This window comes from Tripterygium wilfordii, chromosome 19 (assembly GCF_013401445.1).
Source record: "Tripterygium wilfordii isolate XIE 37 chromosome 19, ASM1340144v1, whole genome shotgun sequence".
Lineage (NCBI taxonomy): Eukaryota > Viridiplantae > Streptophyta > Magnoliopsida > Celastrales > Celastraceae > Tripterygium > Tripterygium wilfordii.
The window spans coordinates 13,509,512-13,536,986 of NC_052250.1; the positions used below are offsets into that span (position 1 = coordinate 13,509,512).

The 27,475-nt window shown below is 38.1% G+C and overlaps 6 protein-coding genes across 21 annotated transcripts; 3 read left to right on the forward strand and 3 right to left on the reverse strand.

Moving 5' to 3' along the window:
• Positions 1 to 933: 933 nt before the first annotated feature.
• On the forward strand, positions 934 to 5,397 carry LOC119985222 (leucine-rich repeat receptor protein kinase EMS1-like). The gene has a single exon (XM_038829450.1). It carries the CDS (start codon positions 1,365 to 1,367, stop codon positions 5,262 to 5,264), a length of 3,900 nt encoding a protein of 1,299 aa, XP_038685378.1. The 5' UTR covers positions 934 to 1,364; the 3' UTR covers positions 5,265 to 5,397.
• A 2,316-nt stretch (positions 5,398 to 7,713) lies between these two features.
• On the reverse strand, positions 7,714 to 9,067 carry LOC119986024. The gene is made up of 3 exons (XM_038830553.1): positions 8,680 to 9,067; positions 8,269 to 8,372; positions 7,714 to 8,047 (listed from the first exon to the last, which is right to left on the reverse strand). Exons 1-3 carry the CDS (start codon positions 9,002 to 9,004, stop codon positions 8,006 to 8,008), a joined length of 471 nt encoding a protein of 156 aa, XP_038686481.1. The 5' UTR covers positions 9,005 to 9,067; the 3' UTR covers positions 7,714 to 8,005.
• Positions 9,068 to 9,964: 897 nt separating this feature from the next.
• LOC119986280 lies at positions 9,965 to 14,489 on the forward strand. Of its 4 annotated transcripts, none has more exons than XM_038830857.1 (4): positions 9,965 to 10,096; positions 10,201 to 10,425; positions 11,115 to 11,196; positions 14,113 to 14,407. In XM_038830857.1, the coding sequence occupies exons 2-4, from the start codon at positions 10,244 to 10,246 to the stop codon at positions 14,209 to 14,211; spliced, it is 363 nt and encodes a 120-aa protein (XP_038686785.1). In that variant the 5' UTR covers positions 9,965 to 10,096; positions 10,201 to 10,243; the 3' UTR covers positions 14,212 to 14,407. The 4 variants fall into 4 exon arrangements, 2 of the variants coding, with proteins under 2 accessions (XP_038686785.1, XP_038686784.1); XR_005465223.1 differs by adding an exon at positions 10,895 to 11,005 and having other exon boundaries at positions 9,990 to 10,425; positions 14,113 to 14,489; XM_038830856.1 differs by having other exon boundaries at positions 9,990 to 10,425; positions 14,113 to 14,401.
• A 998-nt stretch (positions 14,490 to 15,487) lies between these two features.
• On the reverse strand, positions 15,488 to 20,124 carry LOC119985798 (3-hexulose-6-phosphate isomerase). 4 transcript variants are annotated; one of them, XM_038830189.1, is made up of 4 exons: positions 18,745 to 20,124; positions 18,600 to 18,669; positions 16,269 to 16,670; positions 15,488 to 16,052 (listed from the first exon to the last, which is right to left on the reverse strand). In XM_038830189.1, the coding sequence occupies exon 1, from the start codon at positions 20,098 to 20,100 to the stop codon at positions 19,258 to 19,260; it is 843 nt and encodes a 280-aa protein (XP_038686117.1). In that variant the 5' UTR covers positions 20,101 to 20,124; the 3' UTR covers positions 15,488 to 16,052; positions 16,269 to 16,670; positions 18,600 to 18,669; positions 18,745 to 19,257. The 4 variants fall into 4 exon arrangements, with proteins under 4 accessions (XP_038686117.1, XP_038686115.1, XP_038686116.1 ...); XM_038830187.1 differs by having other exon boundaries at positions 16,269 to 17,689; XM_038830188.1 differs by having other exon boundaries at positions 17,489 to 18,669.
• LOC119985800 (protein phosphatase inhibitor 2-like) lies at positions 20,120 to 23,757 on the reverse strand. Of its 4 annotated transcripts, none has more exons than XM_038830190.1 (5): positions 23,686 to 23,757; positions 22,225 to 22,293; positions 21,355 to 21,470; positions 20,994 to 21,167; positions 20,120 to 20,593 (listed from the first exon to the last, which is right to left on the reverse strand). In XM_038830190.1, exons 2-5 carry the CDS (start codon positions 22,227 to 22,229, stop codon positions 20,367 to 20,369), a joined length of 522 nt encoding a protein of 173 aa, XP_038686118.1. In that variant the 5' UTR covers positions 22,230 to 22,293; positions 23,686 to 23,757; the 3' UTR covers positions 20,120 to 20,366. The 4 variants fall into 4 exon arrangements, with proteins under 4 accessions (XP_038686118.1, XP_038686121.1, XP_038686120.1 ...); XM_038830193.1 differs by having other exon boundaries at positions 21,355 to 21,467; positions 23,686 to 23,733; XM_038830192.1 differs by lacking the exon at positions 23,686 to 23,757 and adding an exon at positions 23,559 to 23,647 and having other exon boundaries at positions 21,355 to 21,467.
• A 203-nt stretch (positions 23,758 to 23,960) lies between these two features.
• Positions 23,961 to 27,272, forward strand: LOC119985743 (ADP-ribosylation factor-related protein 1-like). 7 transcript variants are annotated; one of them, XM_038830116.1, is made up of 8 exons: positions 23,961 to 24,016; positions 24,418 to 24,648; positions 25,476 to 25,676; positions 25,848 to 25,988; positions 26,220 to 26,328; positions 26,464 to 26,525; positions 26,749 to 26,852; positions 26,987 to 27,272. In XM_038830116.1, exons 3-8 carry the CDS (start codon positions 25,584 to 25,586, stop codon positions 27,093 to 27,095), a joined length of 618 nt encoding a protein of 205 aa, XP_038686044.1. In that variant the 5' UTR covers positions 23,961 to 24,016; positions 24,418 to 24,648; positions 25,476 to 25,583; the 3' UTR covers positions 27,096 to 27,272. The 7 variants fall into 7 exon arrangements, with proteins under 7 accessions (XP_038686044.1, XP_038686043.1, XP_038686048.1 ...); XM_038830115.1 differs by having other exon boundaries at positions 24,506 to 24,648; XM_038830114.1 differs by having other exon boundaries at positions 23,967 to 24,118.
• The last annotated feature ends 203 nt before the right edge of the window (positions 27,273 to 27,475 follow it).

The window sequence follows — 27,475 nt, forward strand, 5'->3', positions numbered from 1 at the left end:
CAAGACAATTTTCGAAAGTACCCAAGACAACAAATTCAAATCAACTTTGACCTGTCCTCTGTTTAGGTTTAGGTTAATGTAATTATTATGGTTGTGATTAATTAATTAGCTGAAAATAATTAGGAAAAGGTTTAGGAGTTTTATGACAATAAAAGGAGCTTGTTTATTGACTATTGTGAATATAAATTTTTTATTAAATTTAATGCACAAAATGAAAATGAAAGGATTGGCATTAATGCTTCTGCATCTACACACAACACTACAGTACCAAAAATTCCCATTTTTGGTTTGCTTACTGCGAAGAGACGTACAGCTCTTCATCCTCTGTTGCCTTTTGGGTTGAGTAGGGCTTGAATTTGGTTATTCTCACGTCCCAGCCCAGCCTTGTCTTATCGCATCACAAGATGTTATGTTGATCTATAACACGTCAAAGGAGATTTTGAAAAGACGAAAAAACCCCTCAAGACTGCAAGAGAGACGCAGATTTGCAACTGAATGCATTCAATGGCATATGCACAGGAAATTCCACTTTTGTGTCATTGGGGTATTTTCATCAGACTTCCGGACAAAGCTTGAACAGTCTTAACCCAAATGATCCTGCTTCTCTGGGCCAGAAAAATACAGCTTTGTCATTATTATAACAAGGACACACACAGAATGTATTGAAAGTTTGAAACACTCCTCCTTGTAACCAATATCAACAAATAAGAATATAATTACAAAAAAAAAATAAAAAAAATATATATATACATATTACATATATATTAGTATAAATAGGTATGGTGTTATGAAATTTTCACATGAACTTCATTTGTTTACAACACTAGGAATGTTGATATCAATCAATGTGCAGGAAAAACTATAGCACTAGCTGATATCCATATCAAAGTTATTGCCATTCATAATGCAACTGCAACCATATGCGGTGCAAAAAATTCATTATGGAAAAGGCTTCGATGAATTCCACGAGAACAAAGATAAAAGGGTATCAAAAAGTAGAGAACGGAAGAGACAAAACCCGGATTCTCAGAAGTAGGGGTCCTTTTCCCACTTTATAGGTGCAAATTATAGATACTTGAAAAGCTAATGGGTCCTTTTATAGGGGTTTCTTTGCAAATTCCGCAATAGCTGAAACGAATCGCCGTTACAAAAAGAAGCCTTTCTAGAAAAGTCACGTGAGATACGTGCCGTTTCTCTTACATGCACTAATCTGCAACTTCTTTTCGTACACTCTCTTCCCCACAAATGGCCATGGCGTTCAAGCTTCTCTAAAATCTCCATTTCTTCGAAGCTCTCTCTTCGTCTCAAATGGGTTTTACGCTTAAGCTTCACTGAAAAAACCCACTCTATCTGTAATTTTTGTTATGGCTCTTAAGCTTCCATGTCTGTGCCTCTTCTTGTTTACCTCTCTCTGTATTTTGCTCTCCAACGTTGTTGCGGAGCAAGATGAGCAAAACCCAGATAGAGAAAGTCTCCTTTCTTTCAAAGCCGCGCTTGAAAACCCGCACATACTCTCTTCATGGAACCAGTCGACTCGTCATTGCAACTGGGTCGGGGTCTCTTGCCAACTCGGACGAGTCACGGAACTTGCTCTTCCAAATCAGCTTCTGAAAGGTCCTCTCTCGCCCTCGCTCTTCGGTATCTCCACACTCATCGTCCTTGATCTCTCGTCAAACCTCTTTAGCGGCGAAATTGCTCCTCAAATTGCCAACCTAAAGAGGTTGAGATCATTTTCTCTTGATGATAACCAGCTCTCTGGGGTGATTCCGGGTGAACTCGGTGAGTTGAACCGTCTCAAGACCCTAGAACTCGGTTCCAATCTTTTCACCGGAGAAATTCCTCCTGAACTCGGGAATTTAACCAACCTCATCACACTTGACCTATCCGGCAACTCGCTCACCGGGAACCTTCCGACCCAACTCAGCGGGTTGACCCAGATGCTGTACTTGGACTTGAGTGACAACCTTCTCTCAGGTTCTCTTCCTGAAACACTCTTCACCAATCTACAATCTCTATCATCTTTGGACATCTCGAACAACAGCTTCTCTGGTGCAATTCCACCCCAAATAGGCAACCTCAAGAACCTAACTGATCTTTATATTGGCATCAATGGTTTCTCCGGTCCGTTACCTCCTGAAATTGGAGGCCTTTTGCGACTTCAGAACTTCTTCTCTCCTTCTTGTTCCATAACTGGCCCCTTACCTGTGCAACTCTCGGACTTGCAATCACTGAACAAACTAGACCTCTCGTATAACCCGTTGAAGTGTTCGATCCCGAAATCCATAGGGAAATTGCGGAATTTGAGTATTTTGAACCTTGTTTATGCCGAGCTTAATGGGTCGATTCCAGTTGAGCTTGGAAACTGCAAGAATTTGAAAACTTTGATGCTTTCATTCAACTCGCTCTCTGGACCGTTGCCTGAGGAGCTTTCCAGGCTGCCAATGCTGACGTTTTCAGCTGAGAAGAACCAGCTCTCGGGGCCATTGCCGACCTGGATTGGGAGGTGGAGTCATGTTCAGTCAATTTTTCTCTCAAGTAACCGATTCTCAGGGAGTATTCCAGTGGAGATTGGGAATTGTAGCATGTTGGATCATATAAGTTTGAGCAATAACTTGTTGAGGGGCGTGATACCCAGAGAGTTGTGCAATGCGGTGTCACTTACTGAGATTGATCTTGATGGTAATTTCCTGTCGGGGACGATTGAGGATGTGTTCATCAAGTGCACGAATTTGACTCAGCTGACTTTGGTTAATAATCAGATAAATGGTTCCTTGCCGGGGTATCTTGCAGAGCTTCCATTGATGGTGCTTGACATTGATTCAAACAATTTTACAGGTATCATACCAATGAGTCTCTGGAATTCGGTAACTTTGATGGAGTTCTCTGCCGCAAATAATATCTTGGAAGGTACTCTTCCTGCGGAGATTGGCAATGCAATAGCTCTGGAGAGGCTAGTTCTTAGTAACAATTACTTGAAGGGGTCTATACCTAAGGAAATTGGCAATCTGACCAACCTTTGTGTGTTTAACTTGAACTCTAATCAGCTTGAAGGGAGCATACCAGATGAGCTTGGAGATTGTATTTCTCTTACCACTTTGGACCTTGGCAACAACTTTCTTATTGGCTCCATTCCTAAGCAACTCGCCGACCTAGCTGAACTACAATGCTTGGTCCTCTCTTACAATAGTTTGTCAGGGTCAATACCATGGAAGGCATCAGCCTATTTTCATCAGGCTAACATGCCTGATTTGACATTTGTGCAGCACCATGGAGTGTATGATCTGTCACATAATAATTTGTCTGGTTCGATACCTGAAGAATTGGGGAACTGTGTTGTCATTGTGGATCTTCTTCTTAGCAACAATATGCTTTCTGGTGAGATTCCGGGATCACTTTCTCGCTTGACCAATCTCACAACTCTGGATTTGTCTGGAAATGTTTTGACTGGTTCAATTCCACCTGCATTTGGTTACTCTCAAAAGCTTCAGGGCTTGTATTTAGGAAATAATCAGCTTACAGGGACCATCCCTGCAAGCTTAGGACGTTTGGGTAGTTTAGTTAAGCTGAATTTGACTGGAAATAAGCTATCTGGTTCAGTTCCCATTAGTTTTGGCTATCTGAGACAGCTTACCCACTTGGATGTGAGCAACAACAAGCTCAATGGTGTGCTTCCTTCCACTTTGACGCATGTGCTTAATCTTGTGGGACTTTATGTTCAGCAAAACAGGTTTTCTGGTTCAATCGATGAGTTTTTGTTGAATTCCTTAGCATGGAAGATTGAAACTATGAACTTGAGCAATAACTTCTTTGCGGGGGATCTGCCGCGATCATTGGGCAATCTTTCCTATGTGACATATTTGGATCTTCATGACAATAGGTTCACAGGAGAGATCCCTCCGGACCTTGGTAATTTGATGGAACTTCAATACTTTGACGTATCCGGAAACATGCTATCTGGCCTGATTCCGGAGAAACTATGCAGTCTGATTAATCTTCTTTACATTAATTTGGCTGGAAATAGATTGGAAGGGCCTGTACCCAGAAGTGGCGTTTGCTCAAACATGTCTACAATTTTTCTTGCTGGCAACAAAGATCTCTGTGGTGGAGTTGTGGGTGTAGATTGCAAGATTAAAAGATTTGCAAAGTCGGCCTTATTAAAAGCTTGGGGTTTTAGCGGGATTGCAGTTGGGATCTTGATTGTGTTTCTTGTTGTGGGCTTTGCTATTTGGAGATGTATCACTCGAGGGAGTAGTGGAGGAGATCCTGAGGCTATTGAGGAAAGCAAATTGAACAATTTTGTGGATCAGAATATGTATTTCTTAAGTAGCAGCAGGTCAAAGGAGCCTTTAAGCATTAATATAGCTATGTTTGAGCAGCCACTTTTGAAACTGTCCTTGGAAGATATTCTTGAAGCCACCAATAACTTCTGCAAGACGAACATAATTGGAGATGGAGGTTTCGGAACGGTTTATAGAGCTACTTTACCTGATGGAAGGACAGTTGCAGTCAAGAAACTTAGTGAAGCAAAGACACAAGGTAACCGAGAATTCATTGCTGAAATGGAAACTTTGGGCAAGGTAAAGCACCAAAACCTTGTTCCATTGCTTGGCTACTGCTCCTTTGGTGTGGAAAAGCTCCTTGTTTATGAGTACATGATAAATGGGAGCTTAGATCTTTGGCTGAGGAGTCGGACGGGCGCCCTTGATGTTCTGAACTGGCCCAAACGCTTCAAAATTGCTACTGGTGCTGCTAGAGGACTAGCATTCCTTCATCATGGGTTCATCCCCCACATTATCCACAGGGATATTAAAGCCAGCAATATCTTACTCAACGAAGACTTTGAGCCAAAAGTTGCAGATTTTGGGCTTGCAAGATTGATTAGTGCTTGTGAGACTCATGTTAGCACTGTCATCGCTGGAACATTTGGCTACATTCCACCTGAATATGGGCAGAGCGGGAGGTCAACTACAAGAGGAGATGTGTATAGTTTTGGTGTAATCCTGCTTCAATTGGTAACAGGGAAAGAGCCAACAGGACCTGATTTTAAAGAGGTTGAAGGGGGCAATTTGGTTGGTTGGGTGTTTCAGAAGATCAAGAAGAGGCAGGCTGCTGATGTTCTTGATCCGACTGTTCTCAACGCGGATTCGAAGCAGATGATGCTTCAAGTGCTGCAGGTTGCTGCTGTATGCTTGTCTGATAATCCAGCTAATAGGCCTACCATGCTTCAAGTGTTGAAGTTCTTGAAGAAGATCAACGATGACTAGATCTGGTTTACAAGTAGGTTATTGTCAAACTAAACCTTGTAAATTGTCTAGAAGAAGGGAGTATGAAAAAGTTTACCATTCCAGGGTAAAGGAAGGAATCGGAGTTCACGTAATGTGTCATTTTATATATGGATCATCAGAGATTTAAAATGGCTTCGCAGCTCACACTCCCCTCCTAAGGAACAAAAATTTACATGAGAGGAAAAGACGCACCGTGGACCTGATAGGGTTTCAATTGAAGCCCAACACAACTACACGGGCTTCAAAATACAAATCCAATAGTGCCACACCATATGGTAGTGGCCGATGAAGGCTCGTTAGATGGTGCCATGTCGATGTGGCAACTTTTTAAAATAAAATAAACTAAAACAAAAATAGATAAACTGACCTCTTAATTATTGTTATACCATGAAGACATGAAGGGATTGTTGCATTTTTTAAGTGGGAATGGGCACAAGAACTTGTATTGATGTAGCATATAGGTAAGGGTGTAAATTGTCCAAGTCGAGCCGAGCTTTGGCGTGCTAAAACCTCCGCACCCTTATTTTTGTCGAGTTTGAACTTTGTAGTATTTGAAAAAATTGAATTCGGTATCGACTCGTTAAAAAAAAATGTCAAAATTCGAACTCAACTCGTTAAAAACTTGTTTATGTCAAAAATTTAAACAATTTAATTAATATCAACAAGGTCAAATTCTAATTTCAAAGTATTTAAAATATTTTTAAAAGTTAATTTATATTAATATTATACATTGTATTAATATTTTATGTTAGATAAGTATTTAAGTTGACTCCTAACTAGACATTTGGTTCATAATTGCATAAGGTGAGCATGAGATGAGTGCGAAGTGAGTGTGACATGAATATGGGGTGAGCATAGTCATGTTTGGTATAAAATAAAGAGTGAGCATGAGTGAGAATATTAGTGGTACAAATTTCATATTACACTTTTTATATTTTTTGAAAATAAAATAATATTTTATAACAAGTGTAAAAGAGTCTTTTACACATCAAAAACTCATTATCCCTTGTGAAGAATAGTCATTCTCACCATTTTGGTGAGCTTGGCTATTCTCTACAAGGGAGAATAGAGGGTGAAATGAGTTTCAAATAAGAGAATATATTAATTTTACTCTCATTCTCCCTCAAAACACCAACAAAATGTCCTATAAATTTAATCCACGAGATTGAAAAAAAGCTCGAGCTCGAGCTCGAGCTCCACTCATTTATTAGGGCCAACGGGCTATCCTCGAATAGCTCGGCGCATTTACTCCGTGATGCTCTCAGTTAAGTAAGAGACCGTATCCAATTCAACAAAAGCATGTATCTACGTGACTGATTTGTTGATCTCAAGTCTTTCTTCCTACTTAATTAGTTGTTTTTTTTAAGATGAATTTAGGAACAGAAACCAATTTGTTTAGTAATAGTTAACTTAGTAATCACCAATAATGCTTTTGTAACAATGATTGATGCCGGTTCGTCATGTATGTATTTAGTCCTTGATTAAATGATTATAATATTTTTCCTAATGACAAGTGACAATGACCAAATTAATTTATTGAGCCAAATGCTAATATTAGTACCGGTAAGCTGGATATGATATTATTATTGGCCGACAGCTTTCATAATTGTGGCGGCATACAAAATTACATACAATACATTATTATTATATTATCTATGAAAAGTTTGATTAAACAACCTAGTCCATCAAACCTAGATTGCTAAAGATAAGGTTCAAGATCGAAGTCTCACGTATTATATATATTATTATCGTCCCTTGTCTAGCTGTCTCTATCCACTTTATCCCTTGCACCGATTTTTTTTAGGTAAAGTTATCATAAGAATCTAAAGGGTAGTGTGAAATGTATATCTAACAATTCATCGGACTTCATGGATAAAATATCTTTGAATTCACCTGTCAGCAACAGCATGATTGCTAGTACACAATTACCCATTGACAAACAAATCAATAGAGTTATATTCCACAACTACTTTGGATGTGATCATAATGAATAACGATACGTAACCAACCGCTTCTTCAATATAATTGTTTGATTAACCACGTCATGCTTAGAATATCTCCTGTGAGCATATTATGCTCGATAAGCCAATTAACCATGCTTAAACAAATCATATTAATCCCCATTAAACCATGATAAGTAATCAAATAACACTCATATGTATGATATTTTATAGAGATATTGAGTTCAAGCCTCCCTCCCCTTCTCCTATGCTCAAAAAAGTAGTGCCAGCTTCACACAATGATCATCACCATGACTTCTTGTTATAATATGAACAAATTGTGAAGGATGAGAAGAATTTGACGAGATTTTGACCCAATTCACTTGTAGAGACATTGTTCGTTTTGAGCTTTAAAATCCGTGTTGTTTTATCTTTTAAAAATATCATCTACGTTGGGAGGAGTTGAGCTCCTCAAATTCATAAACCACAAAGACACTCCCCTAATCAACGGGGAATATTTTTATTAACACTTCTCGCAAAACATGTACCCTAACAAACTATGAATGAAAAAAAATGGCCTAATTAAGTGAACTCATTAAATAAACCAAATTGAGTGAATTAAATAGTCTAATCTCAATATCTCATTGCAATCAACAAGACAAGGAAGTCAATCTTAGAAACGAATCCATTCTCTTTATTTTTCTTAAAAGTCAGAAGAAAAAAAAAAACTAGAAGAATCTCTCGGTTGGCAGATGACAAGAGGGCGGTAGATTAGTGGCTTTAATCTTGCTCATCCTCTCTGTTTCCAAGCTGTGGGACCACCTACAATGGCAGAGGTAAGATATAGTCAACAAACCATGACAACTATAGTAGAAGATATTTAAGAAATACCATTAATATTTTATTCAGTAATGGTAAAATATACCATTTATAGTCAAATACAATTAAGAACTTAACCACACTAGACATTTTACTCCACACAAGCGATCATGATTAGGGAAAAAAAAAATGTTGTTTTTAAAAGATCGGTTGTTAGCAACAACCTGATCTTGTGCTGAATTGCACGGCTGCGATCGTGATGATGGTCTCCTTGTTCTCTTGTCAACCTTACCACCAATTTTGGTTTTCGACCCAACAGCATGATCAACTGCCACCCAAACCAACAATAATACATAAAAGCGTCAAAAAGAGAACCGAGAAAACAAAAGGATCCATAAAGCGAAAACGACTAAGCCCCAAACAAATATCTCCAAAAGCATATTCGGCATTGTACGTATTATTAGGGCTGTGTTTGGACAAACGCACTTTCAACATTGACCATTAATCAGTCGTCACCTCAACAAATTTTAAGAAATTAAATTAACAGCTAAAGCAACATATGATCTCCATCGGATCCAAAAATCCTCACCCATTAGAGCAATCTAACTAAGAAAAGAAAGACACCATAAAATTACCTGAGAAAGCATGTTTTTTTCTTCTGTGGGTCTTCAAATCTAGGGTCGATTCGGAACTATCAGGCAAATAACGGTCGAGACGGAGGCGGTGAGCGTTAGTTTGGAGCATTTTGTGGACGAAAGAGGACTCCATCGCGTTCAAGAAGTGGAGGTGCTTCTCGTTGGTCCATGTCGACCCCGTTTGGGTGCTCAGCAAGTGCGAGTCCATGGCGAGGAAATACGGAGCTCGCCGGGAACTGTATAGCTTGATGGGGTTTGTGTTTCGTTGTTGTACCTGCGATATGTTTAGTGATCTTATGGTGTTTGTGAGTTGATCGATGTACATGGTTTTATACAGGATAAAACCAACCTTCAAAAGTCCTCCTGATATTTTTTTCCTTAATTAGAAGAAAGAATCCTAAACGTCATTTGACTCTTACCAATTCATACTCGCTCCTAGATTTTGACACGTATTTTCTTGTGTCTTAAGAAAAAAAAAATTGGGAAGATAAGGGAGCGAGAGTATGCCCCATTTTGTGTACTCGAGTGAGTACAATCAACTGACAAGAAAGGAAGAAAATATCTGAGGCGTTAGAAGTAAAATTGTTTATTGCAATTGAATAGAAGATATTTTGGGGATCCACAAAAAATCCTTCAGACAGTCAAAAGTAAAATAAATTATATGTGAAACCAAAAATATCTGGAGGTGCTGACTGTTTGTTTGATATTTTGTTGTGTTTGAGTACACGTCATTTCCAAAGTACTGTACTGCACAACGACAAACCGGTGCTTGCTTTTTGACCAAAAAAGGCAAGCTTCTTGAAAATCATCTTCTTTTCCCTTCTTAAGATGCTAGAAAATTATTATTATATTCAGTTGAACGATGGAAGTTTTGTACTTGGGCTCAGTCACAGCGTTTATCAATGGACAGCTTCAACGAATTGGTTCGATCGTGTTCTTGCTAATTGGTTGGAAAATCTTACGTGGAGTCATAAGAAATATGTCATGTGACTATTAAAAATACGTTTAATTGCGAAATTATGAAATACGATTCATTTTCTCCAAACAAACACTTTGTTAATGATAAAAAAGTGAATATATCTATATATGTTAACAGATTCAATAGATTACTCAATACACAGTCGAAATATAATACAACTACAAATTCTTATGGAAGAAAAACTTGTTGCCCATAAATCATAAATACAATAGTGGAACAGCGGAGCTTATTATTAAGAAAGCAAGCTGAACTATTTTCCCAGAGGGCCCATTGGCCCAAAGTCGAGAAGGGTTTGGGCTAGGCCCAGGGAAAACTGAAAAGCATTAGAAAATTTGAAAAATCGAGGGCATGTCGCGCAGCTCACCACTATGGGTGGAGCGCGTGCCTCTGCTTCAACTTCTGTATCTCCGTTCGGATGCAGAAACACGCAAATTTACGGTTTATATTCTCTCTCCCTAGCTCTGGCATATCCTTTTCTTCTCGATCTCTCGCTCTATTTATTCCGCCGATATTTCGTATCTTCTGCTCTCCCCTAATTTCAGGAGCGAAGACGACGATGCCTGAAGCACTGGAAAGTGTTATACCATGACCGCCTCTCACCTCCGTTGTAGAAATCTCCTCAAATTGTTCTATGCTTCTAGGGCCGCCGTTTTGCCAGAAGGGAGCGATTACGCTTTACGGATTTCACCACTTGAAGAATCTCCTAGGCTTTCACCACTTGGAGACACTCCTAGGGCTTTCAAGTACATCGACGACACCATTGAAAGGTACAAACAATTGTTTTACTAAGTAACTCGAAATTTAAGTTCATCTTCAACATTCGTTGATTTTATACCACTAAAGTAATTGTAATATGCTTATAATAGCCTAATCGGAATGAATTTCTGAACTCATGTTCTAATTGATGTTTTTATTTGTTTCCAATTTTCTTCATGCTTTAATCTAAAATTTGATTAGATCCGGCGGACTGGTTAATTAGATAAGTGGAACGTCTTAACGTGCTTCAGGATTATATTTGCGTTGTTCTGTTTGTAATTCTCGTTTTTCATTCGTTTTATGTTATTCCAATTTCATTAGTGACGGGATGATTGAGTATTTGTTTTGGTGGCTTGTTCTGATGTTGATTTGACGGAATTTTGTCGGCATACCTATCCAGGCAGTTTGATATTATTGTAGTAAGCTTTGAAGTTATATAGACGAAAACCTTACTTGGAACGATCTCTGTGTCATTGCTAGGTATTGTGCATGGGACTTATGTGTCTTCAAGTTTCAACTGGTGAAATAATACCTGACAAATTGAAGTTGATGTTAGGTGCTAGGTTTGCATCGACTGAATTGTAATGCGAGGTTTGTTTTTCAAGATCTAATGCATCAATAATTCAATAGTAAATGTTGTTAAACACTTTTAGTAAATGAATCAAGGAAAACTAGTATTAATGTGTGCGCTGTTTATCAGATTTTCTACACATTGGCTGACCAAACTCTTTTCGGGGAACAACTGCCCTCTCCGTGAGATCCGGTTGTGCGCTATGGTGCAGGTATGTTTGAACTGATCTTGTGGTTATAATGTGATGACAGTATGTGCATTCTTTCTTATGTAAACATGATTGTTCAGCATCATACTATTTTGATGCTACCAGGGTCAGTTTTGTCATGCACAAGAGTACATGCATAGGTTCTTCTTTTTGCATTCCTCATTGGGTTGCACTGTCTGTATGCCACTTACTAAATTCTATCTTTTGCATTAAAAACAAATTCATCTTGTTAAATTGTGTCGGACAGTTTCTTAATGACTGAAAATTAAATACCATAAATTTGGTGTCTCAATCCTTCAAATTACATTGTACACATTTTCAAATCCGTTTAAATTATCGAAAAAATAGGGTTTTAGCCCATACTACAGACAAGTCTTTTGAAACCACCCACTATTCTCTCTCGTTTTTTTTTAGTTCATAGTTTGCTGACTGTCATTGTTTATTCTGATAAAATGTTACAATCTTGCCTAGTTCTGTATAATAACCCATGTCTTTTCTTGTCTCTTCCATCCTTGTCTTTTTCGAGTCTCTTCGCTTCGTGTTTTTTCTATTTGAAAATTTTCCCCACACTGCACATTACCGTATTAATGGCATCCCATCTTAAGCCAATTTTCTCTCTTGTCTTCATGGTTCTACCCCTATGTTGGATCGAATAGTCTTGGTCTTCTTCTATCCCTCTTTGTTTTGCTGCATATGCAACTCAACATTCTAATTAATGTTGCATTCTTTGTTGAGTCATGTAACACGTTCTTCCCTAATGGCCCAACATTCTGTGTACTGCATTATTGCAAATCTTTATAATTTTCATTTTTAAGCTTGTAAGGGTATTCTTTCATCAACACCCCGATGCACTCTCACTCCATCCAACCAGTTTTATCTTATCTGTTACATCCTCTCTTTTTTTGAATATTGTTACATCCTCTTTTATCCCTCCATAATTATGATTTATAAAACCAAAATTTTTTTAATTTCCAGTTTTAGCTATTTCTTTCCCATCCACAACCTTGGTGCCTTAATAAGTTTTTTTTTTCCCAATCAGACGCTATTTCTTTCCCATCATTTTGGTTGCTACCTCATCTCTCCTACCTATACCGAACTTACGGTTCATATATTTTGTTTTAGTCCTATTTATGTTAAGATTTTTCATTCCAAAGGTTGTCTCCATGTTTTCAACTTTCAATTAATATATGCTCTCATCAACAAAGATAATGTCATCGACGAACCATATACACCAAGGAGCTTCATCTTATAGATCTTGTTAGCATTTGTAATCACTTATGTTTTCCAGAATTTACAACCACCCACTCTTTTTTTAAGAATTTGTAACCACTTTTGTTTTGGTTGAGTACTATAATGGCAAGCTTTAAGTTGAGTGGAGGGCAGGGAATTTATATTTTCATTTAAGTAGTTCGGAAAAATAAGAGGGGTATCAGGCTAGCCATGAGCCTCCTATGAGACAAAATACTGCATCCTGAGTTCATGCATTGTATGAGCTAAGTACTTTCTTGCCAACACTGGTAGACTCCCTGATGTTTTCTATGCTAGTTGTTTTGAAGTGCTTACATACCATATATGAAATTTTTAATGAGTTAATGCAAATTTCTTGTTAACATTTACTGTTCTCAAACCTTGGAACTCACACGGGTGGTTTTCTGTTGACTGACAGAATATGAATCACTAATATTTAAATGGGATAAGTATCGAGAAAGCCTTTGAACTTTTGGAAAAAGGACGAGTTGAGCCCCTATACTTTTTTTTTTTTGGGCCAAACCAGTCCCTCAACTTCGAACAATGGTACACGTTAGCCCTTGGTCCAAAAGCTTTCGTGATACTAACGTGGTCAAAGGGCTAACGTGGACCATTGTTTGAAGTTCAAGGTCTAGTTTAGACCGAAAAAAAGTATAGGGCTCAACTGACATTGTTTTTTGAAAGTTTAAGAGCTTCCTTGATACTTATCCCTATTTAAATTTACATGTCCCTATTTAAATTTACATGTCTGTTGTGGGTTTTCTGGAGGGCTCATAGTGCGAGCCTGTCATGTGCTTGAGTTATGGAAGTTACTGTTTAATTTTTCTTTAATCTCGTGGAAGTTAGTATAGCTACTTGTATGTGAAATGCTAATATGCTATTGTGAACAAATGGAAAAAGCTGTGCCAGGAGGATCGACTTTGCTAGTTATAGGAGAGTCCCCTGGAACGAAATTCTGATTGCATGAGGAGACAGAACCAACTGATTTGTTGAAGAGTCTAGTGGGGGATGGGACCAGGATGGTAAGGTATTATTTTAAGGGTGGGATAATTCCTGATATAACTAATCATTTGGATTTTTAAAGAAAGAAAACTGAACCATTTTGATGAACTTGAAGCTACTGGAAGATAAGCAAGAAACTATTTTACTCTAAGAAATGATGAAATTGGAGGTGGGAAAGTGAAAAATCAATGAGAGCTGGACTGGAAATCAAATGAAGAGTGGAGATGTGGGGTGGGTAGAGAAAAACTAAAAGATCCGAACATAATCTGTGTTTTAAAGAATGCGAATAAGGTGATGTGCACTTCATTCTCATCCAATTGCTGTCAGGAAATTAGGGTGAGCTTGTGTATTGTGAAGTATTAGCAGTGTCACTGTGTGAAAAGTTAAGATTAATACTTCTCATAATTCTTTGGGGCTTGCCTGCCTGAAATGAACATGGAATGATGTTTATAGAATTTAATTATCTTATTAATAGTTTATAAATTATCAGTAGTTTAAATGGCTTCTGATATGGGTGGGCCTGTTTTATTTTTATTTCCATTGCACTCATTGGTTTATTTAGCTAATGATTTAGGGTTCCACGTATAGCACGGGAATCAATTTTACAGATGATTTGAGTGTTTATTCTTTTGATTTTCCATTGGTGAGATAATTTCTACTTGTACCTAGACATTTGAGGGTTCATGCAATGGCAAAATTAAGTTCAAATCCCTCTTCAAGCCAGTTGGGGTTATTAGATTCATGGGATCTATAGATGAGAGATGTTGAAGCTGCTTCAGAGCTTATTATTGTTCGTCATGTTGAGTTATTTTGTTGTTTTGCATGGTTTTCTTTAGAACCCTATTGGTGAATGGTGATAGACACCGTATATCTGAATATGAGATATTTGTACCTTCGGCCTCATGTTTAATTAAATAGGGCATACTAGATGGGCCTATTAACTTGATAGGCCTGATAACTTGATGGGTCGTAGCCCAGATGATGCTAACCTCCCCTTGTTTGGTATGTAGGCTTCTAATCGTTGAGTTTTGCAGATATACATGAACTCATAAAGGCTCAAGATTTGTGGGCCTCTTGTCTAATCAAAATTTGCGTTGATAGCGCGATATTTGGGCCTTGGCCCTTATGCTCAATTAAAAAACGCTCAAACTAAGTTTGTGGAATAATATGAACAATTAAAACAGGCTCAAGCTAACTGGGCTGAACGTCTCGATGGGCCATTGGCCTAAGATTTTTGGGCCTAGGTCGTCTTGTATTAAGGACAATTACAGTAGGTCCAAACTAAGTGGGCGGAATATTTCGATGGGCTGTTGGCCCAATAGTTTCGGGCTCTAGTTTCATATTAAAGTTGCAACACTACTGCAATGCTTGGGCCTTATGTTCCATTTAGGCCCAAATTGAGTGGGTCTGTCTTATATTATGAGTTTATGACAGTTAAAATGGGTCCAAACTAAGTGACGGAATATCTCTGAGCCAACGGCGCAAGTTATTCGGGCCTCCTATTAAAGTTGCAATAATACTGTAATGCTTAGGCCTTGGGCTTTGAACCTTATGTTCATTTAGGCCCAAATTGAATGGGTCTTACATTGAAAACTAGAACAGGCCTAGACTGGGTGGGCCTTCCAGTTAAAATAAGGCCAAAAAACTTTTAACTGGCCTTTGACCTATGTCGGAGAGTTACGTTAAGAACTTCTGGAAATCGTTATATTTGTGCCTGCTCAATTATTATGGGGTAAATATAAGTGGGCCGATTATCTTTATGGGCCGCAATCCAGGTGAAGAAAGCCCAAAGAATGTTCAAACGGGGTCAGACGTGCGAGTTAACAAGTTACAATAGCAAATATGCCAATAACAATGTAATACTTGGGCCTTAGGGTTTAGGACTTATGTTCATTCAGGCCCAAATTGAACTCAGGCCTTTTATATTAAAATGAAAGCGATGCTACAGAAAAGCATGGTATTATGTATCAAGTGGACAAGTGGCTTGGCTAAAACACGCTAAAGACCAGCAATGACACAAACAAAATAGCATGAAGACGGAGAATGATAATAGTTGGACAATTGATAAAGCGCAGATGAGTAATAAATGTCTTAAAAAAGTGAACACTGCCTAGTAAATGGGACGAGAGAGATCTTCGACCAAGAGGAGTTTACACTGCACTTCATGTTTGGTGATTTCGAGGATTTTGTTTTTTGGATAAATCATATATATATTTTTAATTATTACTTGAACCTTTTTCATGATTCAAATTTCAAATCCAAAAGAGAGCTATATACTACTAAGCCAATTGGGGGGTGGAGGGATGTTAATGAGAATCTGAAACAAAGCAACAGTGAGCTACATGCACATACCGGAAGAGTAGAGCAAAAGAAAGGCTATTATAGAAGTTAGAAACATACCTATGGTGCACTGGTTTGCGAACTTCTTCAATAAAGTCCTTTACCACTTCAGCCCACATGGATTAATATGCACAATGTTTGATTTTTCTGATTTTTTGTAATGGCCCAGACTTGAAATCTTCCTTCACTTATATTATTCACGTTGTCATTGTAGTGTCAAGAAAAGCACCAAAACACTATAGCTGGACCCTCGTCCCAACATACATATACTGAAAAGAACAGAAAAAACAAAATTCTTAGTGGAAGGTACAAATAGTCAGATATCCAGAACAACCTAGGTCGAAAATTTCCTATAATCTAAAATGCATTTGTTTTCTTTAAAGGTCACACGACAAGAACTTAGAATGAGATATACCCAGGACCCAGCAAAAATAATCTTGGAAGAAATTAATGACCAGAAAAATGTAGGCAGTTCATAGCTGAACCTGAAATATACTGCCATTACATCTCCGTGTCCAAATTTAATATGCTCCATGATTGATCTGTCTTTTCTGTAAATCTCTTAAGAAGTGTTACGTAGAGGATATAGATTGAAATGATAGAAAGATGCATGCAATTTAAAGTAATCATGAGAGCTGACATAAATATTCACAATAGCTAAGCATCTGAACTCCCCTGCACGGATGTAACAAAGATAAAATGTGACCAAAACCACAGTTGCTGCGGCATATCCAAAGGGAAATAAAAATCAGCATCTATCTCTTTCTTGTACTCGATTGCTTTAATAAAGCACTCTCCTTCTAGATATAATACCTACATGGAGGGGCCAAAGCGCATAGTGAATGAAGCTCAATTCTGCGCTTCTGTAATGCACAACATACTGCGCCCTGCAAAGAAATAAAGCTCAATGGAGATCTCCTTATGAGACGAGAGTATAAAGAGCATGCAGGCTGTAACGAGTTGGTTATTTCATCCATCAAACCACGCTCTTTCAGAATGATAAGAGCGTAAAATACAAGCTGATTAAGTTCATTTGCAAGATACCAGCAATCTCAGGCCAATTTTATGCAGGTCCCCACCAAAACTTTCGTTAAAAGATGTAGGGTAAACAATATGATTGATAAACACCAAGAACTAAAATTGATTGACATCTTTTTCCCATAAGCTATCACTAAAAGAACCAAGAGGAACTATATTATCTTTAAGCATGCTAAATATCAATGTATTATATAACTTAGACAGGATATCGAAAGTAACTTTGCGGAGGCAGTTTCAAATCTGAAGTCTCAAACAGAAGGGGACTTACCACATACAGCATAGTATGCTATGCCAAATTCAGTTCTACATGTCTTTAAGCCGTGTCATCAAAATCAGGAATTACCATGTGATCCTTCTCCATGAATCAAGCATATTTTCATTACATTGTATGTAAGTACAACAATGACTTTAAAAAAAAAAGTAAGAAGAAAGTTGTTCACAGTTCATTCATCATAGTCTACGTCGACACAGCCTAATATCTGACTAAAACTTCACACTCTCTCCAGTCATATCGAGCTGTTCCCTCCAAATATCTAAAATATGCAACCAATGAATTTACTACTGCATTTGTCCTGGTCCCACAACATCTGGATTCTACGTAACAAAAACAGATCTATCTAATGAACTTCTCTATCAGCATGAAATTTGAATTATTTTGTTTCGTTACCTCAAATTTGGTCAACTTTCTCCTTGGATTGAGCCGAAGTTTCCTTGATCCATCTCCAATTTCTCTTGCACAGCATTGATTTACAATCATGAATTAATTCCTTTAGATCATTAGATGTGAGAAGATGACCTGATTCCTAGTCCAACTATCTTATTTCCTTGTACCAATGAGCATCAAGTATTATTTTGAAAATTAAAATCCCTGAAGAAAGAAAATGGTAAAAGAAGAAAAACAGTAAAAATAACTTTCAAAAACAATGATAACTCACCCCAGGCCAAGTTTGGTCTAACAAAATGTAAAACTGGAGACAGGATAAGTGAGCTTAGGGGCTGTAGAAGTTTCTTCAACTCATCATATGATTCAAATCAAGTATTTCAGATTACACTATTAGTGATTATTAGTCGGACAACTGCAGATCCAAAGACCTCAGAACATAAATTCACATAATAAGCACTGAAGCACTGCCAAAGAAGGCCACCTCGATATCATAGAAGAGGAGTCCTCCAAAAATCTTTTCCTAGAATTCCTCTTAGGGGAGAGAATAGTTACCATCAAGTAGGTGGTTATCTATCTCTTTCAGACTTTCAGTGAATATATAGGTTGTTTTAACTCTAGTCCTCTAGATGAATTCAACAAATAAAAAACTCTCCCGTGGCCGTAGGCCCCACACAATACCTCTGTTTGCAAATATATAAAATACGGACGTTCTCAGATTAGACCCCTTTTCCTGCAATTCCTTATGCCTTTCTTAAGTTACAATGCAAATCATCAGAAAAATTCAGTCAATACGAGATTCAAATGAAATATCATGAAATCAGAGTAAGACATTTCTCTCTTTCCACCGTATCAAGGCATATCAAAGTTTTTGGCTCCCTCTTATAACAATCTTGTTCACATTTAGCGTGACATAGTTGTTAGACAAATTCAAATACACTGCTCAAATGCTGGAAAATTAGAATTTCATTGCTCAATGTGTTTTCATTCCAATGACTTCAGATTCGATTAATACAATTACAGAATTCCAAAACAAGTTAACTACATAGAAAAACTTAAAAACGCAGAACAAAAAAGATAAAGAGGAATCTAAGACAGAGCAGAAGAAGGTACGTACGAGAAAGAATCGGCTGATCGAAGACGTACATATGAACCATAGATTTACAAGGCCTGGCTGATCGGAGATGCTGTTTGAACGAAAACAACTAAAACGTAAAAACACATTAACAAAAGGGATATAACACAGAGCAGAAGAGGCATACCACAGCGAATCCGGAGATCGTCGAAGATGGAGAGAGGAACTTGCGGCGTGATAATCGGAGGTAGCCACAAGGCCCTGATAATCGTTGACTCGGGGATTCTTCTTGAACCAGAGAATTATGACTCGGAGATTCTTCTTGAACCGAACCAGAGAATTATGGAGGCATTCTTTCGCGCATCGCTTACCGCATCGTTTCAGCGATTAGGGTTGACACAGTGTGTGAATCAGAGAGCATGTGGAGATCGTGAAGGATAAAAAACGGAATGCGTAGAGAAGCGAACAACGCATGGTTAGACATTGAAGGAGCGGGGACGATGAACGAGAGAATCTGTGCGTTGCTGAATGAGAGAAAGGTCGTGCGTGTTGCGTATGAGGAGGCGTACTTTTAACCGTAAGAAGCTTACAATTAATAAATATAAATATTAACTTTACATTTCGAAATTTTCAAACCCATGTCATTAATGACGAGTAATGTTACCAAATGGGACCAAACCGACAAACAAACCTAGACACATCATTCAAGATTAGTATGCCGAGATCGGACGGCCTCGGGACTCTGGCCCAATGCCTCACCAAGCTGATACACCACCATCTCAAACAGCACAAACATAGCCCCTTCATAAAGGCTCCCCATCGGCATCAACGGCCGTGATTTCTTCTCCCCAGGAGTACCCTCATCATCCGCCATGGTCTGCGCCGGCACATAGCACACCACACTCGCATGCTTCACGCATGACCCCGTCTGCGGCTGAGCTGTCAACACCAGAACTCTAGCGCCGTGGGATCTCGCCACGGAACATATTGCATCGACGGTGGAGAATCCTCCGGGCCCAGCCGAGGCGATGAGGAGGTCGGTGCTGGTAATCGGGGGCGTGGTCATGTCAAAGACGAAGTGGGTTGAGATACCCAAGTGGGCTAGACGCATACAGAGGGCCTTCAGCATCAGTCCCTCACGGCCCACTCCGTAGAGAAAGACCCGGCCGTTATGTTTTGCGACGGTGGAGAGCTCCGTCACCATGAGATCCAAGGGTGGTGGGTGGGGGTAGTTGGGTTTGGAGAAGATAGAGGCTATTTGGTTGCACATTTGCGAGGCTAAACCGGACATCGAAGTGATTTCGCTATCCATTGGAGTCTGAATTTGGTTGTCTTTGGACCATGGGATTATAGCTTGCGACTTGGTTTGGCTGTCCGGTGCAGTGGAAGTGTGGAACTGTGGAAGAGGATAAGCTATACTGTATGAATTGAAAATTGAAGTGCGGGCCCAAGCTGACGCACGTACACACAATTTGTTCTTTGTTGTTTCAAACCGACAAAGCAGATCAGTTCTAGAGCACCTATGTATAATACGTGTACCCATAATCAACTAAGCTAGCAAATAATCCACAAAAAAAGGTTACGTTTATTTCCTTTAAATCCTTGAAAAAAAAATATTTGCAAATTGATCACAACAATGTGAGACAAGTGAGGGAGTGTACACGCACAAATACTATCATTTGCAGAAGCCCAAATAGCGATCAGATAATTGTTTTATCTGCTAGAACAGCAACCAGTTTGAGAAAGAGAGTGAGAATTTCACTGTGCGTCAGAATCCCTTGGTGGCTTCTAAACACCGTTAGCTGGATGTTAAGCAGATTGTTGAGGTGAAGTTGAGTTACCTTCTTTGATGTCTATATCTCTCACTCCAGGGCTTAAGGATGAAGAAGAATCACATTTCCCCTCTTTATCTTCACCATCATTGTCTTCATCCTCGAGGAATGAACCCTTGCATCGCAGTTCTTTGACCTTCAAAAACTCATTGTAGTGTGCTCGCCTGTGCTTCCTGAAATTTGCACTTCTATCTGATTTGGAATCTGGTAACATCAGAACAAAAGAATTCAATAGCTATACCTTGAAATTAACTTTAAAAAAGACGAATCGAATTTGGTAACTTAAACTTTCATTTATTCCTGCATTAGTAATTTCACCCCAAAGAGCAGCTGCCCCTTTCATATCTCTCAAAAACTGGACTTAATCAGAATATAGAACCTCTGTAACAGCTATATGTAGTTCTTTCACCATCATCATAGCCTTTATTGCCTTTATTTTGTTTTATTACAGTATTCATCGCTGAAATTATCTCCAAAGACAAAACGCCCTTAATCGTATGCATAAAGTGAAGATGCTGAGATACAGCAGTTGCCAATAACTATCAACCAAGGTGGAGGGAAGTAGAACAACATGATTCATGCAAAAAAAATTAACTTCAGGTACCTCCATCTTGCTCCATAGGATCAGCTTCATCTTCAGATGAAGTCCAGCCACTAGGTTTCCTTGTGGAGTTTCTACTTGAGGAGGCCACATCATTCAGAGCAGTCCTTAACTCTTCGGCATGCATCACATCACCTGCACACTCGTCAAATCTGCCACGGATAGGGGACAGAGAACCTACAATTATCAACACATGTCAGGGACATGAAGCTTCTACTCCACATAGTACCATTGCCTATGTTATGCACCTTCCTTAGGCATATTTGTAACATGCAGACAATAACTAGTGTGCATGCATACCTGCACATATGTAAAGTTGACCTTCAATCTCCACAGAACACATAACAATGAAGAAATAACATACCATCATCATCTACCATGCGGTGATATGGAGTCTTTGGTTCAGTGATTTTCTGTCGTACAGGCTTATTTGCTTCATTTTCCACCAGATTTGCCTCATCCCATCTTACTCTCCCCCTGCTACCCGTACAAAATGATGAAATTACTTTAAACTTCAGTATTTAAGTATACTTGCAGTCTGCAGCAATTAAAAAAACTCGGCATGCTTCACAGCAAATGTCAATAAGAAACTGCACTAGTAAAGTAAATCTAAAAGATCATGAAGCAAAAAAGAGAAACAGAACATTTGCACACAGCACTTGTTCCCGTAACTGCGTATTATGATGAGACCATGCGATATTTATGATGAGAACATGCAATATTTATGATGGGCAGTGGAACTGTATGGTTCTTCTTGCAGAACCATAGCATGTAAGTAATGTTTATATTCTTTCTATTCAGCACAGATACATTACATCCACAAATTTGAAAGTAGCTAGACATGATACAGAAAATGATTTTGACATCATAAGGTATTATGTGTCACTGTAAATAAAAATGCCCTACATATTTTTATGCAAGATGAAAAGAAGGGGCAAGAAAAACCTAACCGAGTTTAAGACAAATTAGTCACACATGATAGTAACACACTTCGTGCTACAAAGCCCTAAAATGAGGAATACCATAAGCTCTCCGTCTCAATGATCTTTAGCAATTCACTAGTACCACAAATGAATCAATTAGAAATGGTGCGGTGCCATGAAAGTAACACAAAGCATCCAGTATCAAGTTGTTCCTTATTACATGATTTTATCTATAATGCACAACATTGAAAATAAACCAATAATCGCAAAAGATGGTGCAATAGAAAATCAGATCAGAAAGAAAATAGTACTTCATTATTGAGAACTGGTTGTCTCTTCACACCCTGGTACCAGCACTAAGCAATTGTTCACTGACCTCCCTGTAACATGGTAAAAACGAAACTTGTTAAATTATTTATATCAAGCAATATCCATTACACCACACCATAACAAGCAGTAAGAATAGATATCATGCAAGTCGTCGTTACGCCAGCCTCAACTATTAGTAAAGTTGAGCATCAAGCAACAAGAACAAATTTGCACATGAGAACGTTTATATTACCGGAAAAGGCCAAGAATAGTACAGTTTTAGTCTCCCATTTATCAAAAATTGCCAAGAATACTACAGTTTTAGCCACTACAAACAAAAGTTAGCCAAAGTTTATTATTTGTACATATCTTCACTGTAATAAAGCACATTTCTTGTATATACACAGCGATGATAAAAAAAAATGGAAAGATATTTTTCAGGCTATTGATTTGATCAAATTTAAACCTTACGGGATGCAGCTTCTCAGATATTCAATACATGGGCACTTTCAACTCTAAGATTAAATTGCATTTGGAATGCCTGAAGCCCAAAGATAGATCCAAATTGGGCCATACTTTACAAAAAAAGATGCACTTTTTGGAATGCAAGAAACAGATGTGTGAAGCTCACAGGAATTCAAAAGTCAACAGTGGATTTGCCAAACATTCTAATCCACAGCTTAAAAGACTTCCAAGCAGAATTAGTTCTATGTCATGCACCACAAAACCTTTAGAGAACTAGATTTAAGAAACCATGCACAATGGGATTTTACAAAAAAAAGAGAGAGAAGTGTTGCTCAATTTTCATGTGGTATTGTGGTTGCTTAAAATTTTCATCACATGCATCAAATAACCAATATTAATTTATTTTCATCCAAATTCAAACCATAAATCTAATTATCACACAGTCAATCGAATGGTTCAAAAAAATGGGGCAAATACAACAGGAAATGCACAAACAAAGAGCAATCACAATCGTGGAATCAAGTTACAATGCTTCAACTCAAACAAGTAAGTCCCTAATGCAATCAATACCACTCAAGAAACTGAACTATTTTGCTAGAATCTTTTGAGGGGACAAAAAGGAGACATAAAATTTTTGGTTCTTCGAAAAAAATAAAGTGAAAACCACGCAAGAGAACCGTTTTACAAATTACAATGACTCGTCAAAACCCTAATTTCACAAACTGCTACAGAATGAATCAAAAGGCTTGTTCTAGATGTAATTGAAAAATAATTCAGAAAGAAATACAAAATATCCTTAAATTTCCGTTTGACTGCCTAGAAATCGCCAGGGAATTCAAAGAATTTACATTCAACGAAGTATCTAACTCACCACAGCCATTTTTACCAGCGACCTACGCTTACTTCCGTCGTACGAAATTCCTCAGGAATAAACCAGATCGTAGACAGCGAATGAAAGAAATTCATGATAAAAACCAGAACAAGATAGAGACACGTACCCGTCAATTCGTTGTCCTCGTTCTACCATGGAATTCTCGACCTTTTCATGCTCTGAAACGTGGTTAAGGTTGGGTTATTTCAGGCCCGCTCATGTGTTTATCGAGTGGGGCTTGGCCCAGCTATTTCAGGCCCGCTTCTGTTATAGTGCCATGTCGGCGGATGACTTGAGTGACGTGTTCTTCATCGTGGCGTGATCTGGGCCGTTCACCAAGAAGGGGTAATACGGGAATAGAAGAATATAACATTAAGTATTAACAGGGGAAATTAAAGGGGGAAAAAAAAAAACTGGGGGGGCAAGTCCGCAGGAAAGCTTTTGGATATTTCACCGGAGTAAGCATCTTTGCTTTCATTTATTGGTTTTGATTTTATCGAATCATAGCCTTCTCAATAAGGCGGTAGCCATCAAGGACAGCTCTTTGATATTTCACCGGAGTAAGCATCTTTTCTTTCATATATTGGTCCTTCTCACAATCCTTGCTATTCTTCAATGATCATGTTGAGCTGCTTATATGTTATTGATCTGGGTTATCTGTTTTGGCTTTTACATAATTTATAGTTCTAATTCGCCATCTGAAATGTGGGTCAATTTTAATTTCGTAGTTTTGGGACGAGATCTCAAGTTCCTTGGTTTTTCTTGTTTGTATTGCTCTCCTTGGATCTCTCTGTTCATTTTCTTTTCTCGGAATATGATTGCGACTGTTAATTAATTGGTTTATTGTGTATGGTGTCAGTGGTTGGGTGCATGCTGTACTGGCATTAGAATCATTTCAATTCTCATAGTAGATGAGGGAATAAGAAAGACATTTTTTGGTCTGTCAGAATCTTGAGAAGGATTTGTTGCAGGACTCCTTTGAGCATTATATACAACGTGATTGAAGTGGAGAATTTTGCTTGATTTCTTAGCAAGTGCGGCCATCGTGAGTACATTGAGAATTGTTAGCTAAAAGACTTGGGAGCATGAGGTAAGGAATTTGCCAAAATAGAGATGTCATACATGAAAAGATGACTAGATGATAGTCACTTTATACACATAGCTAAGGCCATGAGCTACTCGTAAAGGGTCTGGTTGATTTATCGAGCAATGGTCTGGTTGAAATTAGTTTATTAGTGAGCCAAAATTTAGTTTGTTGGAGAAACTATATGGATGCTATATTCTATTCTGACATAATAATACAACATTGACTGAATTCAGCCAGATATTGCTGTTTTTGTATTCTCTCCAAGTATTGTAGTGTAACTATGCTGTATTTATTGTAGCTCTGTAGCATGTAGATAGTTGCTTTTATGTCTATGAGGTGTACATTTTAGAAGCCTGTGCTGTGTAAATTCCTAATTAACCAACCCCACCCAGGTCACTGTACAATCTCATGTTAGCTTTCGGTAATTTATAGAATGAAACCTTGTTTTAGACGAATCCTCAGGTTTTTAATAAGTATCTTAATTTGTGTTTTGTTAAATCTACGAATAATTTAACTATGCTACTTATATTGTTGGTTGATTATGCCATGAGGCAGTTTCCAGGATGTCCAAACTATGCATTTAGTCCTAAGTCCTAATGATAGTGTTTCATTGGAAGTGCGTAGGAATTCCTTAGCAAATCATCTGTAGTCATGTAAAAACTAAGAACCATAATTAACGCAACTCAAATGTGAAAACAGAAACAGAGATCGATCCTTTTGTATAAAATCCCGACCTTTATGTATATTGGCTCATACTTCATGTTTTTTTTTCTTTTCTTTTTAGCTGCTATAAATATACATGCAGGTTCATTGTTTCTTGTCATCTGCAGGATTGTGGACTGATCTTCTTAGAGAGATTAAGCAATACATCATGAAGTAATTTTTCCTTACATCTGAAGAACGAAACTAAGAGTACCGTTCTATAAAATACGGCAGAGATGTTCTCATTGCTTTATGGACTTTGGAAGCATCTATATAGCAAGACAGAGTTTCATGTACTCATTCTTGGAATTGACAAGGCTGGGAAAACAGTAATACTTCTTGATAGCCCCACCTCTTTTTTATGTTTGGCATATTCTATTGAAGTTCTTCTCCTCTAAATTCCATCAAAGATCTATGAGTTTTATAGGCTCTATTTTCTTTCTGCTTCCAAGGTCATCTTCTGAAAACTTGTTAACATTTGATTGTATTTGGATTTCCAGACTCTGTTGGAGAAATTGAAGTCTACATACTCAAATTCTGAAGGCCTTCCCCCTGATCGAATTGTTCCAACTGTGGGACTCAATATCGGTCGTATTGAAGCGTCCAATAACAAACTTGTTTTCTGGGACCTGGGAGGTCAGGTTTGTGAATTTCATGTATTAAATTGTCTAATAACTATAGCTCCTTCTAGCTTTGCTAGGAACTGTTATTCAAAGCAAGCCTTATTAAAAGATGAGGTTTGAGTAAGATTTAAGTTTACCAGCTCTTGGTAGCAGATATATGTGATGCACAGTGTTAAAATATTTTATGCTCGTAATCAAATTATATTATGCAAGCTGGAAGTTCAGTCGTATAAAATTGTATTCTGTCAGCCTGGTCTGCGGTCAATTTGGGAGAAATACTATGAAGAAGCGCATGCTGTGATCTATGTGATAGATGCTGCATGCCCCTCACGTTTTGAAGATGCGAAATCTGCACTGGGTAAGTAAAAAATTGTTTATGTACACTAGCAGAGCATATACTGGCTATGGTTTTAACATTACTACAAGAGAGGTGCGAGGTTATAATTAATTAGAATGATATGCTGATACTGTAATATTCACAATTGTGCATCAGAAAAGGCACTTCGGCATGAAGATTTGCAAGGAGCCCCTCTTTTGATATTGGCAAACAAGCAGGTAAGACTAACTCTTCCCTTCCTCGGGTTTTTAGGACGGCTCATTCTGGATTATGTTTTCTTAAAGTCTAATTGACATGTCATAGCATGTCGACATTTTCAGTAAATACTGAAAATGCTAGGAATAAATGGCAGTCTCTTATTATCTCTCAACAGCTTATTGAAAATTTTCCCTTCGAGTTTTTAGATGCTGTATCACTGGATATAATTTTTTTTGGTGGCAGGATCTTTCTGATTCTGTATCAGCTGAAGAACTTGCTCGATATCTAGATCTCAAGAAGTTGGATGAAAGGGTCTACATGTTTGAAGCTGTCTCAGCATATGATGGGTAAGTAAATAGATATCCATTCTATTCTTCGACTCGGTTTCTTTTTTACGTGGTTATAGCAAGAATTTCTTTAATGAATTTCTCTTTCTCCGTCTGATTTTCTCCTTTGGGGCGAAATGAAAATTCGATTGCAGGATGGGGATTAAAGAGAGTGTTGGATGGCTGGTGGAGGTAATGGAGAGAAGCAAGAGAACTGAAATGCTAAGAGTTCGAGCGGGCATAAATGGCTCGTTGTCTGCCTAGGAGAAACTATACCAAGTTGCAACTTTTTGGCCTGCTTTCATAGTTTTGCAAATACACGGGGGTTTACATCTATACATTATTCAACATTTTAAATTTATTCCATTGTCCACCCACTCCTGAATCTGATTAGGTCTTGAGTGATGAGAAATTCAAATTTTGCTTCTGTTTTCCCCCTCCTGTACTGTATTGTTTGTGGTCAGTTATGAGGCAAAAGGGGCCATCAGTATGTACTAGAAGCAGAAGCTACAGAAGTGCCAGTACACAGTTGATGGAGTTTTTTTAATAAGAACAGCATAAACACCAAACTAAATTATCTTACACAGGAAACTTAATTCACTCCTCTGAACTAATTCTCTTCATTCATCCTGCACGAGATGAAG

Excerpts from the sequence above, each read along its gene's own strand:
- LOC119985222 (XM_038829450.1), top strand. The coding sequence starts at position 1,365 with ATGGCTCTTAAGCTTCCATGTCTGTGCCTCTTCTTGTTTACCTCTCTC.
- LOC119986024 (XM_038830553.1), bottom strand. The coding sequence starts at position 9,004 with ATGTACATCGATCAACTCACAAACACCATAAGATCACTAAACATATCG. Across the intron at positions 8,373-8,679 it reads AAAAAAACATGCTTTCTCAG|TTGATCATGCTGTTGGGTCG; the intron begins GTAATTTTATGG and ends TTTGGGTGGCAG. Across the intron at positions 8,048-8,268 it reads GCAATTCAGCACAAGATCAG|GTGGTCCCACAGCTTGGAAA; the intron begins GTTGTTGCTAAC and ends CTGCCATTGTAG.
- LOC119986280 (XM_038830857.1), top strand. The coding sequence starts at position 10,244 with ATGACCGCCTCTCACCTCCGTTGTAGAAATCTCCTCAAATTGTTCTAT. Across the intron at positions 10,426-11,114 it reads ATCGACGACACCATTGAAAG|ATTTTCTACACATTGGCTGA; the intron begins GTACAAACAATT and ends GCTGTTTATCAG. Across the intron at positions 11,197-14,112 it reads GGTTGTGCGCTATGGTGCAG|ACATTTGAGGGTTCATGCAA; the intron begins GTATGTTTGAAC and ends ACTTGTACCTAG.
- LOC119985798 (XM_038830189.1), bottom strand. The coding sequence starts at position 20,100 with ATGGGTACACGTATTATACATAGGTGCTCTAGAACTGATCTGCTTTGT.
- LOC119985800 (XM_038830190.1), bottom strand. Across the intron at positions 21,168-21,354 it reads CCGCATGGTAGATGATGATG|GTTCTCTGTCCCCTATCCGT; the intron begins GTATGTTATTTC and ends TGATAATTGTAG. Across the intron at positions 20,594-20,993 it reads TCCTATGGAGCAAGATGGAG|ATTCCAAATCAGATAGAAGT; the intron begins GTACCTGAAGTT and ends TGATGTTACCAG.
- LOC119985743 (XM_038830116.1), top strand. The coding sequence starts at position 25,584 with ATGTTCTCATTGCTTTATGGACTTTGGAAGCATCTATATAGCAAGACA. Across the intron at positions 25,989-26,219 it reads TCTGGGACCTGGGAGGTCAG|CCTGGTCTGCGGTCAATTTG; the intron begins GTTTGTGAATTT and ends GTATTCTGTCAG. Across the intron at positions 26,853-26,986 it reads GCTGTCTCAGCATATGATGG|GATGGGGATTAAAGAGAGTG; the intron begins GTAAGTAAATAG and ends ATTCGATTGCAG.